We start from the raw sequence: 13711 nt of genomic DNA on the forward strand, positions 1-13711 counted from the left end.
ACAGGGGGTGTCAGAGCTGGGAGGGGCCTGAGAACAGGGGGTGTCAGAGCTGGGAGGGGCCTGAGAACAAGGGATGTCAGGGCTGGGAGGGCCTCAGGTCTTCTGGTCTAACCTCATTTTGTAGATGAAGGAGCTGATGACCAGGGAGGGGAGCTGAGCTGCCTAAGATCCCTCAGCTAGTCCTCAGGACTGGTGGGATTTGGTGCCCTGAGGCTTCTGACTCCAGGGCCAGAGTTCTTTCTGCCTGTCCCAGTGCCTCCCAGTCTGAAGGCCCCCTTCGTATTTGGGAAGGGAACCACAAAGATGAGGAATCAGCAGTCCAGTCTATTGTCAAATTGTTCAAAAAGAAAGAAAAAGAAAAAATCCGTGAATGTGTAACAATAATATTTATGTAAAATCTGTCAAAAAGGAAGCAAGGTTTAGGTTAAGCAGGCCATCTGCTCGCTCTGTGGGAGGCCCAGCTGGGAAGGCCCCAGTGCTGGCCTCTCTGGGAGCCCTTGGTCAGCCGCCTAGAGTGGGGCTCCTAGCCTCGAAGACTCCCAGGCTCTGGTGGCCCAGAGATCCTGCCCCTTTGCCTATCTCTCTACCTGAGCTCCCTCCGGGCTGCTTGGTATGCTGTGTCTGCGGGAACACAGTAGGGAAAGAAGCCAGGCCAGCTCTGGGGACACGGAAACCCGTGGCAAGGAAAGCCCAAGACCAGACCCTGGGGTCTGTGCCTGCGGTCCAGTGCCTCCAGCCTCCCTGGCCCCGCCCCCTCCTAAATACTATGTATACATCGTGGAGCTCTCCGGTTACATTGTTTCCCCAAGAAGTCAGTCAAGAAACATTTATGTAGCATCTTCTGGGTGCCAGGCACAGTGCGTGTGCTGGGAATACAAAGAGGGAAAAGATATTGCAGGCCTTCCAGGAGTTCACTCGCAAACAACCTCGTGCAAACGACATAGAGATGAAATAACTGGAGATAAACATTGGAGGAAAAGACTTGGCTTTGATCTAGAAATGTCAGCTCCTCCAGGGCAGAAACTGGACAGTCTCTGTTCTAAGGCTCCTCCCAGCTCTGACATTGGCCTGAGAACAGGGGATGTCAGGGCTGGGAGGGGCCTGAGAACAGGAGATGTCAGGGCTGGGAGGGGCCTGAGAACAGGGGATGTCAGGGCTGGGAGGGGCCTGAGAACAGGGGATGTCAGGGCTGGGAGGGGCCTGAGAACAGGGGATGTCAGGGATGGGAGGGATCTTAGAACAGGGTATGTCAGTACTGGGAGGGGCCTGAGAACAGGGAATGTCAGAGCTGGGAGGGGCCTCAGAACAGGAGATGTCACAGCTAGGAGGGATCTTAGAACAAGGGATGTCAGAAAATGTAGTAGGGGGACTCAATAAACTGCAAGGTTCAAGCCAGTCTAACAAGCATTTATTGAGTGAGCGACTTTTCTATGTCTGGTACCAGCTAACTCCAGCATGGTCCCCTGGAAAGAGCCCTGACTCTGGAGTCAGGGGAGTCAGATTCAAATCCCACCAAAACTGACACCTAGTAGCTGTGTGACCTTGGGCAACTCACTTCCTCTTTGTGAGGCCTCAGTTTCTTGGTTTACAAAGGGAAAGATCTGCACTCTGGCCTCTAAGTACCCTTCCCGCTCTATGCCTCTGACCCAATGGGGGCATCCTGCCAGCTTCAGCTAGGACTGCCAGGGGGGAATGGATGCACTTGGCACTGCTGACCACTTCTGCCTTGGAGTCATCTGGGGGTGTTATATTCCCCCAGCACAGTGCTCTGCACCCAGTAGGTACTTTATAAAGGCGTGCTCCCCTTGTGAATGGCCATCTCACTGAACATTTCCCCCTCAGTCTGTCTGAGAAGCCACCATGGGTTCATGAGACTTAAGGGACCTTAAAGCCCATCTAACCAAAACCCCCCTCATTTTACAGAAAAGGAAACTGAGACCCGAGGAAATGAAGTGACTTGCTCAGGGCCACACAGGAAGTGAGTGGCAGTTCCTAGCCTGAACTAAAATCCAGATTCTCTGTCTCAAAAGCTTACTGGCTTTCTTCAATCTTAAGCCTTTTTTCTTAAAAAAAAATTTATTCAGAGGTGGCTAGGTGGACAGTGAATAGAGCACTGGCCCTGGAGTCAGGAGGACTTGAATTCAAATCCAGCCTCAGATATGTAACACAAAAACTAGCTATATGACCTTGGGCAAGTCACTTAACCCCAATTGCCCTTCCAAAAAAAAAACAACATTGATATCTCATTTTTATATCATCTACATTTCCATCCCCTCCTAGAGAGCCATCTCTTACAAGAGATAAAAATAAAAAAGGGAAAACTGAAACCATTTGTTTTTTAAAATAAAAATTTAATAAAAATGTAAACATCTTTAAAAATAAAAATCTTAAAATAAATTCTTTATTAATATTGTTGGCTTTTACAACACTTGTATTTCCCTTTACATACACTCCTAACCCTCCTGGAGAGACATTCCTTATAACAAAGGATTTTGTTAAAAAGAGGAATAAAAAAATTCAGCAAAAATACATAGAAAAATTTCACATTGTATGCAAAGTTCCACATTGCCCCCCCAATCCAGCCCCCTTCCTAACAAGCCAGCCCACTACCCCTTTCTCAAGATTTCAGACATGTCTGGATGGAAAGAAGGACCTTGTGGGAGCAGGAAGGCTGCCACATTCGTGCCCTGGGGTTTTGCAGTAGTTCTGAGCCTCTGGTAGCCCTTTAAGCTCCAGAGGACAGTGGGTCAGGGGCATTGCCAGGGCCTTCCTTCCCTGGGGCTCAAAAAGCCCTTACCAGGTTCCAGTGGGCAGAAGGGACTTTTCAGTTTGCATCCTGTCCTCTATCAGCACAGGAATCATTTTATTGATCCTGGAGGCTTCTAGTCCAAGGCAGGCCTTGGCCTGAGACAGGCACCAAACAGGGAAAGCTGCAGGTCTTTCTGGGCCTTCCCCCAGCTGCTAATGCCTTTCCCTCAGATTCAGCTCAGCTACTCTGTGGGTATCATGGGTACGGCAATATACAGCAAGGCTTCCAAACCAAGAAGGGCTGGGTTCAAGTCTAGCCTCTGATGCATCCTGTCTGTGTAACTGGGACTCTCAAAGCTCTAGGAAATTCTCCAAGAGCAAAAGCTACCAAGAAGGTGCCTGCCTGTACTGAGAGAGCCTATGTCCACTTGGGAGTTCCCTAAGAACCAATGAAATAACAAGGCAGCCTTCATCCTTGTAAACTCAGGTACATTCTTGTCTGCTGCACTGATGTCACAGATTTAGAAACAATCAAACCTGAACCCTTCATTTTACAAATGAGGAAACTGAGGCACAGAGGTTAAGTGGCTTGCCCAGGTAGGAATGTAAACTCCTGAAGGACCAGGACTTGTGTCCCCAGAGCATGGCACATAGTAGGTCCTTAATAAATGCTTGTTGATGGATCGAGTAGAAAGATCTCTGAACCTGACAGCACAAGGCCTGGGTTCTAGTCTAGGCTCTCCCCTCTTGCTTACTGTGTAACCTTGGCTGAGATGCTTTCCCTCTCTGACCCTGAGAAGGATGAGAGAGGATCCCTGAACCTCAGAGGGTCCTTGTCAGGGGATCCCACCTTGAGGCAGACTGACAGGTGATCTGGAAGCATAGCCTTGTCCAGGAAGGTCCCCTTCCTTGGAGGTCAAGTCCTACTTGCTCATTTCTTTTCTTTTCTTTTTAAAGCAACTGGGGTTAAGCAACTTGCTCAAGGTTACACAGCCAGTTATTTTTTGTGTGGGAGCCAACCATCTGAGGCCGGAACCAATCCCGGGTCTCCTGAAGCTGGGGCCAGCGCTCTTACTCACTGCGCCACCTGGCCGCCCTGCAACTTGCTTATTTCACACAGGAAATCGACCAGCACCCAGGAGAAGTGACTTATCCAAGGCAGCACATGTCAGTGAGGGAACCCAGGAAATGAACAAAACCTTCTGTGATTCCTCGGAAGGACAATGAAGACACAATTTTGGAAATGAAATGAAACACTACAGTGGTTTTTTTTTTTCTCCAAATCATCTTTAATATTCTCTTCAATAATTTTTTTTGCCACATATACCAGATAAATCATCTAAATAAATAGATGCAATACAGTCTCTTACTGATAGCAGTACAAAAATAAAACCACATTCTACGTCCATCTGAACCCCCCTGCCCTCCCTCCCCAGTCTGACCAGCTCCCGGCTGGCCCTCCCTCACCTGCAACAGGCATATGTACCTGCAGTGACCTCGCCCCCGGCCCCTCCCTCCCCTCCCACCCTCCCCAATACATTCATTTGTCTGTACAAAGCTATAAGCTCGTTCTGTGCAAAGAAAGCTTTCCCAGGCTGGTGGGGCTGAAGGTGATGGAGGGTAAGGGGCTCCATTAGCCCTCAACCTGCCCAAAGTAAAAACCCCAACCTCGTCCATCCCTGGAGCAAGAGGGGAGGGAAATTGGCCACTGTTAGAAAAATTATTAAGAGTAATACCCCAAAGCAGGCTGAAATGGGGCCCGGCCACCCGCCTGCCCACCCAGGGGATGGGGATGCTTGCTCCATGTCCCTTTAACTTTAAAAAGAAAAAAAAACTAAGTACCATCCCTGGATTATAACATTCAAAAGTTAGTGTGGCGGGGGAGGCGGGAGGCAAGGAGAAAAGGCCAGCGTTGTGTTGCCCACACTGGAGCTGGGGGCAGGATGCTAACTCTACAGGCCCCAGGCATGGGAGTGAGTGCCCACAATTCTGCCAGGCCCTTTGGTGGAATGCCCAGAGTCAGGAGAGGGAGGGGAGGGTACAGGCTGGGCCGGGTCCCCTTGACCGCCACCCTATTCAGGCTGGAAGCTGTGGGCCTGACCCTCAGTTTGACCTCTTCCTGGGTGGGTCTTGACCCTTGTGCCAAACCCTGCAGTCTCCTGGTCTCTCTCCCTTTCCTGGGCCAAGCAGGTCTCCCAGTACCCAGGTGGAGTCTCTAGGGGGAAGGTCCCCAGGGCAATCCTGGGATTTTCCTCCTTAACAGGGGCAGAGGGAGTGAGGGCAGGCTGGGGGCTCAGAGCTATCTGCTACCCAGTGGTGACAGTCATAGGGCTTGGAGCTGGAGAGGAGGACCCTCAGCGGTCAGATTCAGCCCCTCATTTTGCAGAGGAGGAAACTGAGGGCTGGCGATTTACTCATGGTCATATATATCCTAAGGGACCGAGCTGGGGTCCTCTGACTCCAAACCCTGTATTTTTTGTGACACTACCTTGCCCAGCTGGGATGAGCTGGGACTTTAGGCTGTGGGTGCTCCCCAGGAGTGAGGGCCAGACCTCAGAACAGACATGAGCCCATGAGCAAAGTCCTCAGCCTGTGGGAAGGGGAGGAAACTCCTACCCCGTCCCTGCCTCTTGGAGGGGACAGGAGGACTTGACCTTAAAGTGCTAATCTGTAGGCGAGTTTATTGCAGACATCAAGGCAGTCACTCCCCCCCTCCCCAATTTATACTTTAAATTTACAATCATCTCTTTGAAAGGGCCCATAGAGGAAAAAAAAAGATGTTGAGGCAGTGACCCTCTCTAGGGCCCAAAGAGAAGGGCACTGCAGCAGTGAGGAGGGTGTGTGGTGTGTGGTGTTTGTGGTGGTATGTGATGTGGTGTGGTATGTGTATGTGTGTATCCATTGGGGTGGGGGTCCAGACGTAAAATAAACCATGAGACCTTGGGTAAGTCATTCATCTTCTCAAGGTCTCCAGGCAGCCTCCTTCCCTCTCTCTTGTTGGACTGGCTCACCCTCCAGGGTAGAGGGGTGATTATAGGAAGCATGTGAAGGTTGAAGGCAAAAGCTTTGGAGAAAATGCCCTGTAATTGGAAGGAGCTGGCCTGGGTCCCCAGAAGCAGGAGCTGGAGGCCTCCCTGATTCCCCCAAAGGAAAGGGGAGTATTTGTGGGTAGTGGGAGGGTGGAAAGGTGGGGGGGGGTGTGGAAAATGAAAGTATCTTTGGTTTGGAAAGTCAAGCCGGAAGGAAGCAGGAACAGAGGGGAAAGGATGCCCCTCTCCTCTCCCCATCAGACTGTGTGCTCCATGAGTGCAGAGATGGTTTCATCTCAGCTCGGCCTTCTGTCCAGTGCCTGCCCATCTCAACGTCCCTGCTAAGTGTCCCTGCCTGGACCACAGAACTCCAGGCATCCTCCACCCCAGAATTTCAGCCAGAAGTCCTTTTTATAACACACGTCCGGCCCTCACTTGGAGACCTCCAAAGATAGCCAACTCATTTCTCAGGCTAGCCTCAAGTCTGCTTTGAAAGCACTCCTGTCAGGAAGGTGGTTGGGCCCAGAGAAGGGTGGAAGACAGCCGTGCTTAGGACAGCTCACCATCTCTCTTGCCTCCTTTCTGCTCAGAGGGGAAGAGAGCGAGGCTACCCTAAGAATGGGGGGACACCCTGGGAATGGGCAGGGCTCTCACCTACTTTGTCATAGAACAACCACTTTCTCTGCTGGCTCCAACATTAGCCTTCTACTAGAGATGGGCAGACAATTTAGAGAAGAATCCACACAAAGGGAGTTCAGAAGGACTGTAAGTCACCTGAGTCAGAGATACAGAAAAGGAAAGGTGATTTGGAAAGATCCCTTCCTCCAAGGTGGAACGGGTGAGGTTGGATACACAAGCCTGGCCCCACATGCTGCCCCGAGACCAGACCCCCAAGGCTCAGCTTCCCCTATATCCAGGCACAAGAGCCTCTCTTGATGACAAGTAGGGGAATTCCATGGGGCTTGGACTGACCACTGAAAGGGATCATCCTGGAGATCATCTACTCCAACAGCCTCATTTAACAGATGGGAAAAACTGAGGTCCAGAGGAGGGTAAGGTCACAGAGGTTGTCAGAGGCAAAGCTAGGATTCGAGCCCAGGATCGCTCCCTCTAAACCTGGTGTTCTTTCTATTACCCCACAACTGAGAGTGGAGAGTGTATGTAATAAACCCTTTGTCCTTGTGTGTATAAAAGTAAATCATACTATTGGATGCTGTCTTGGGGTGGGGGTGGTCTAGATCTAAAATAAGCCATGAGACCTTAGGCAAGTCACTTGTCTTCTGAAAGTCTCAGGTTTCTCTGAGCAGGGATGGGGGAGGGGAGAAATGGGGGGAGGGAGGCTCACATGAAGGAAACTACACCTGAGCTGACAGATTTAGTTAGAAGGGACCTCAGAGGTCTAGTCCAACTCCCCCATTTTAGAGATGAGGACACTGAGGACCATTTCTTTTCATCCTTTCACACTGTTAGCAATGGTGGGTTTCCTTGAGGTGAGGCCCATCAGGATATATGGGGGGAGGTATAACTGGTTCCCTCATGGCCCCCCAAAAGCAACCTCCAACTCTCTCCCATAGACAGGTGGCTCTGACTCTTACTGGCATCAGAATACTGGGCAAATCCATCCCTAGTTTGGGGCCTTGATTTCCTCATCTGTAAAATGGGCCCACTTCTTTCCCAATGTTCGGAAAGTCCTTTCCTAGCCCCTCAAATGCCAGGCAGACAGGACAATTGTTTGTACCTTGAGCTAGGGATTTAAAGGGATTTCTCCCCCACTCTTCCCCCCCTCTTTTAGAATATGGGCCCAAAGGGAGAATAAATTATTCACCTGGAGGCCCCAGGGGGACCAAGCAGGCCAGGCAGGTGCTGCCTCCCAGCCCAGAGGATCCTGGCTTCACGCCCAGCCTCTCCATAGGGTGTGGCGTGTACAAAGGTGTGTGCTTACAGGGCTGGGGGCTTTGGAGGGTTGGAGGCCCTTGGAAGGGGGGCCTCTTGGATCCTCCCCAACCCCAAAGACCCAAGGAAGATTGGAGGAGAGACTTGGGACTGTGGGAACTCGCATCTCCCCTGGCTTTTCCTCTGGCTCCCCTTCATCTGCCCTTCACCTTCTCCCCACCTTTATTATCTCTGCCAACGCTGTGAAAGGAGGCTGTCACTGCCCACTTCCTTGTGCTCCCCAACAACTCTGATGTGGAAAACTCAGAACTGGACAGCCAGGCTTGAAGGCCCCAGAGGGATCCTGATGAGGCCCCAGCAAGCCCTCGAGTCACAGAGGACAAAATGAAGGCCCAAGAAGGCTCCCTAATGTGTCCAAGGCAAGTGTTGGAAGTGAGATCCTCTGACTTCAAAGCCAGACCCACACTCAAAGGCCTGCCTCGGACAGAGAGGGCACTTCATTTTCTCTATCGGGTCTCTGGCCCCATCTGTAAAACGGGGGAAAATATAACACATACCCTACCTGCCATGAGGAAAGGTGTTTTGTAAACCTTAAGGTGCTTGAGGAATGAGACCTGCTGTGATGGTGAAGAGTGTGTGTGTGTGTGTGTGTGTGTGTATTGTGTGTCTATGTTTGTGTGTGTGTTGGGAGGGGAGAGAACATAACCACAAAAAAAGGCAGGATGGCTGGAGATCTGGCCTTGGAGGAAGGAAGACGTGTGTAGGCCTGGCCCCGGACACATGCTAGCTGGGCAGGACAGTCTGAGACTCAGAGCCCCTGGGAGCTTTCCAGCACTAAATGTCAGTTTCAGAGGAGGTGCCAACTGGATGCAGGGGAGGGAGTTTCCACACTAGGGGTTCCCCCCATGAATGTGGATCACAAAACTTGTTTGTTTGTTTTTTAACAAAAGCCCCTTCCTTATAGCGCAGACACTGGAAGAATCCTGGTCTTCTAGAGTGGAAATAGAGAAATGCCCCATTCACACTGGGCAGGGAAGGAGGAAGGTTTCTGCTTTGGGGGAGAGCCTCTCATCTGCACTGATGAATGAGAAGCTCCCACTTTTCCCTCCCCGGCAGCAGATCTCCTTGCCACGAACCCCTGCACGGGCCCCAGAAATTGGCCCAAAGGCCTCTGGGAGCATGGGTAAAGGCCGTCAACTCTGGCCGACCCACGCCAGTCCTGGAGCCCCAGCGTGGAGAAGGCCCTTTGACATCACCTGGTCCTCTGCCTTCTCCCTCCTCCCTCTCGCCCATCCAGGCTGCTCAGCTCAGGCAAGGCCAATGCCAGTGACCATCTGAGATCACTCTGATCCTCCCCACCCCCCACTCCAGCAGACTTCTGTAAACATCATTGTTCCAGGATCCAGAGTGAGGCGGAGAGTGGAGAAGGAGAACATCTCTGCTCAGCTCTCTCTTTTTCTCTCTTGGGTTTTTTAGGAGTTCATCTTTTAAAATAAAATAACTGCATTGCCCTCCTCCCCCGCCTCCTCTGGCCTCGGCCTGAGCCCCCAGACAATCATCTAGAGAGGTTCAGACTGCCCGCTGCGGTCCCGGAAGAAGCCTTCGGCGGCCTGTGCTTCCCGAAAGGTGACGGTGATGGAGTTGGCTGTGATATCTGTCACCGTCACTTCGGAAGGGGGGTGCGTGGGGATCCAGGGAGGGCCCCCTGTAGTCAGGTCACCACCTACCACCGCCATGGAGGAGAGACAGAGACAGATGGGGGAGAGCTTCATTGGACCAATGGCATGGCAGGGGAAAAGAAGGCAGCAGGTGTAGAGCCCCAGCACCCCCCCTCCCCACCTCATTTGACAAATAAGAAAGCTGAGACCCAGAGAGGCTAGAGGGATTGACTGAGGCCTGGAAGCTTAGCAAGGAACAGCAAGCCAGGGTTCAGTGAATCTACCATTCATGCCCCAAGACCACAGCTGTTAGACGCAGAGAGGTTTGGCATGGTGGCTCCCACCTGCCTGTCCCTGCATCTGATGGGCCATGTTGGAGGGTAAGATGCCCTGGGGGGTATCTGGCTTGGGGGTGAGGACTCCTTTATGCAGCTATATTACAAGCCCTCCCCATGCCAGTCTGGGGGGTTGCTGATCCCACACTGATCTCCACAATAGGGAGTGGGCAGAGAGAGAGCCTGAGGCTGGAACTTGGGGGGGCAGCTGGAGCTGGATCCGCTCTGGGAGCAATCCCCTTTCACTCTCTGGGCCTCAGTTTCCTTTTCTGAAAAAGGGGAGCATTAAACCCTCCTGCAAAAGAGTGTTTGAGGAAGGGGGCAAAAGGGACAAATGGTTGACAATGGCTTGGAGAGGATGAAGGCTGACCAGGGCATGGGCAGGGAGGGAGAGCTGACTTCAGGCCCAACTGAGAGGCCAGCCCACCGTCCTGGCTACACATCTGAAAAACCCTGAGCCTCGATGGTCATGAATAATAATTGGGGGGCACTTAGGATTCCATCAAGAACTTCTGCTGCAGAAATCCCCTTCACCAATGCAGGTCTGCTCTCCTGATACAGTCTTAGCTTCCTGGGATCCATCAGGAGTTAAGTGTCTTGTTCAGGGTCACACAGTCAAGAAGGGCCAGAGGTGGGGTCTAAAGTCAGGCCCTCCTCACTCTCTGTCACTGCCCCATGAGCCTCTTGCTGCTAATGACGCTAAGGAACAGGGACATAAAGGGAAGTCGGTGTTGGAAGGGACCTGAGAGGTCATCTTGTCCAACCACTACCTGAACAAGAATTCCTTCTAAAACATATGGGAGGGGCAGCTAGGTGGCAAAGTGAATAGAGCACTGGCCCTAAAGTCAGGAGGACCTGAGTTCAAATTTGGCCTCACACATTGAACACAAAAAACTAGCTGTGTGACCCTGGGCAAGTCACTTAACCCCAAATGCCCTGCCCCCCCCTCCAAAAAAAAAAGTAAAAAAAAAAACAAACCTAAAACATATGGGACAAGGAGTTACATGGCCTCTGCTGGAAGACTTCCCATGACGGAGAGCTCACTACTTGCCAAGGTGGCAGACCATCCTACTTCTGGACATCTCTGATCAACAGAAAGCTTCTCCTCAAAGGTTACCTTGGTGGCTTCCTGCTGACTTCCTCCCATATCTCCAAGGCTGAGCCCTCTTCTAGAGGGCAGCCCTTGACATCCTCGAGGCCCCCAAGGCCTCTCTTCTGTAGGCTAACCACCATCCACGCATACATGGAGAATGGCTGCCCAGCCAAGGGTGGGCACTTAAAGGCCCAGCCCTGCTCCTCTGAGCCATAGATGGAGGCCTATGAGGAAGGCTGCCATCTTCACGGACTGGGCAGGGTGGTGCAGGGAACAGAGATGGCTGGATTGGTGATCAAAAGACCCAAACTTGAATTCAAGCTCTGCCAGCCACTTCCTGCCTCTATGATCCTCCCTTCTCTCTGGGCCTCAGTTTTCTTATCTGTAGAATGAGGGGGTTGGGCTAGAGGACCCCCTAAAACATCTTCTGGCTCTGGAGTAGTGAAGAGAGCCCAGGAAAACCTGGTTCACATCCTAATTCAGACAGCGGTAATGGCTCCTTAATCTTGGGCATGTGGTTTCTCTGCCCTGGGCCTCAGTTTCCCCAGGGGCATAACGGGGGCAGGGCTTACCCTCTTTGCCAGGGTGCTGCTCAGCAGGGGGGATGGTGGCCGTGGCCTCCTCCCACTCGCCGGTGTCTTGCGTGGCCTCTTGGGCGGCGGGCTCCTCCAGGAAGGCCCCTCTAAGCTGGCCACGGCCCTCCAGGCGGGGCGGGAACTTCTTTCGGGACAGCCGCAGGTACTTCTGGGCCTTACTCTGCTTCCTGAGCGGGAAGGGCAGGGTGGGTACGCCGCTGCTGCTCTTCTCCTCCAGCTGTGCTGGGCCCGCCCTACCCACCCCGTTGGGGGCGCCGCTGCCGCCACCACCGCTGCGGGCCCCACTGCCCCCAAACTGGCGGGCCAGGGAGAAGCGGAGTTTCTCCTTCCCCTTCACCTGGTGGGCGCTGCGCAAATCCATGCTGTACAGCCTCTGCAGGTCAGGGGTGGGGGACCGGCATGGGGAGCAGGGGAGAAGAGGGAAGGGGGTCAAGGAGCTGGCAAGGACGCCCCGGCCAGGGCGGCTGCTCTCTCTCCAAACTCTCCCCTGCCTCCGCACCTGGGCTCCCCAGTGCTCCCTGAGCTCCATAACTATCTTCCCCCTCCCCATCAGGCTGGCCTTCCACAGCCAGGTATCTACATCGCCCTAAAGCCCAGCTGGCAGAGAGGGGGCAGAGTGGGGAGGGCCCTTCGTGCCCTGGACACATGTCTGGTTTTCTGTCATTGCATTTGGGTGCCTCGTACACAGTAGGCATTTAATATTGTAATGAGTCGATTTGGAGTTGGAGGACCTGGGTTCAAATCTCGGCTCTGCCACTATCTGTGACTTTGGCCAAGTCCCTTCACCACTCAGGGTACTCCTTCTCCTCATTGGGGACAAGCAGGATTCCTTCCAGCTCCAAATCGAGGGTCCATGACTCAGGTCTGAATCCTGGTTCTGCTACTTCCAAAGTCTGTGACCTCAAGACAGTGGCTTAATCTCTCTGGGCCTCAGTTTCCTCATCTGTAAAATGAAGGGACTGCAGATGATCTTCCCAATCCAGATCCTAAGATACCTCCCACCAGACTGTTGGTCTCATGCAGACGGAGGCTGGGTCTTATCTAAATTTTCTATATCCTACAATACCTGGAACAAGCTTCTGCATACCACAAGTACATAATTATTGCTTGGTGAATGAACAAACCTTTCCCAGACCCCAGCGACATCTCTTCCTTTCCTTCTTCCTTTCTCTTTTCTTTCCTTCTCCCTCTTCTTTCCTCACTCCCTCCCTTCCTTCCCCTTTCCCCTGTTCCTCTTTGCCTTCCTTTCTTTCCTTCCTCCTTCCCTTTCCTTCCTTCTTCTTTCCTCTCTCCCTCCTTTCTTTTTTTCTCTTTCCTCCCTCCCTCTTTTCCTTCCTTCCTTTTTACTTTGGATTATACCTAAAACTGGAAAATGTGTGCCCTGTGTTTTTATGTCATCTTTGTTAAGCAACCTGAGTGATTTGTACCTGCTGCTGTTAGGTAGGATCACAGATTCAGAGGCGGAAAAGACGGACATCATCTAGGCACCCTTCCTTTTCATTTTAGAACTGAGGGAGCTCAGAGAAGTGATGTGATTTGCAGAAAGTCACACCGGTGGTGAGGAGCAGAGCTGAGATTTGAACCCAGCTCCTTAGACTCTTGACTCTCTTCCCACTACGCCACATTGCCTCTCTATAAGAAAATCCTTCAGATACTTGAAGACAGTCATCACGCCCCCCCCCCACCCCTAAAGTCTTCCCTTCCCTAAAGAGAAGGCTAAACTTCCCAAAGTTCTTAACAAATAACTGGAAACACATAGACTGAAATGACTTAGACATCTCAGTCCCCAAATGAGATGCCTTTGGAAAGAAAACAAAATAAAAGGCCAGCTCTGCAGTGAAAAATCATCCTGGTTTTCTGTTGCCTGACTTGGGTTTTATATAAGGCAGACATGGAAGAAAATCACTGTTTTCAGGTTGGATCTTAAGTCAGAAGAAACCAGGCAATTTTTAGCACTATGACCCTGGGCCAGTCACTTAACCTTACTGAGTTTCAGTTTCCCCAAACTGTAAAATGCAGATAACCACACCTAGAAAGGACATTCTCTTTCACTGAGTTGATACAAGGTTCTAATAAGTTCAAAGCATAAAATGCTTTGCAATGTCCATACTGATTATTAACAGATTATTTTCACTTGCTATAGAACTGAGATAGTCCTTTGCTTAAAAAAAAAAAAGAGAGAGATCTTCCATCCCTATTACCTATGGGATAAAATTTAAGTTAATGATTTTGGCATTCAAGGCTCTTTTGGGTTCTCCATCTCTAGTCTTATCTTCTCTCTCCTCTCTCTCTCTCTCTCTCTCTCTCTCTCTCTCTCTCTCTCTCTCTCTCTCTCTCTCTCTCTCTCTCTCTCTCTCTC

The 13711-nt window shown here is 51.5% G+C and overlaps 1 protein-coding gene across 1 annotated transcript in view; it reads right to left on the reverse strand.

The window, feature by feature from the left end:
* Positions 1-4181: 4181 nt before the first annotated feature.
* The window catches only part of CBX7 (chromobox 7), a 30367-nt gene continuing 20837 nt past the window's right edge, over positions 4182-13711 (reverse strand). The window contains exons 5-6 of the mRNA XM_069102842.1: positions 11329-11725; positions 4182-9393 (exon numbers count right to left, since the gene is read on the reverse strand). Coding sequence (XP_068958943.1) covers positions 9230-9393; positions 11329-11725 — 561 coding nt within the window. The 3' untranslated portion in view covers positions 4182-9229. The remainder of the gene's footprint in view (positions 9394-11328; positions 11726-13711) is intronic.

The sequence above is a fragment of the Petaurus breviceps genome, unplaced genomic scaffold, assembly GCF_028583685.1.
Source record: "Petaurus breviceps papuanus isolate PSGF00001 unplaced genomic scaffold, PetGlider_PUasm1.0 558, whole genome shotgun sequence".
NCBI lineage: Eukaryota > Metazoa > Chordata > Mammalia > Diprotodontia > Petauridae > Petaurus > Petaurus breviceps.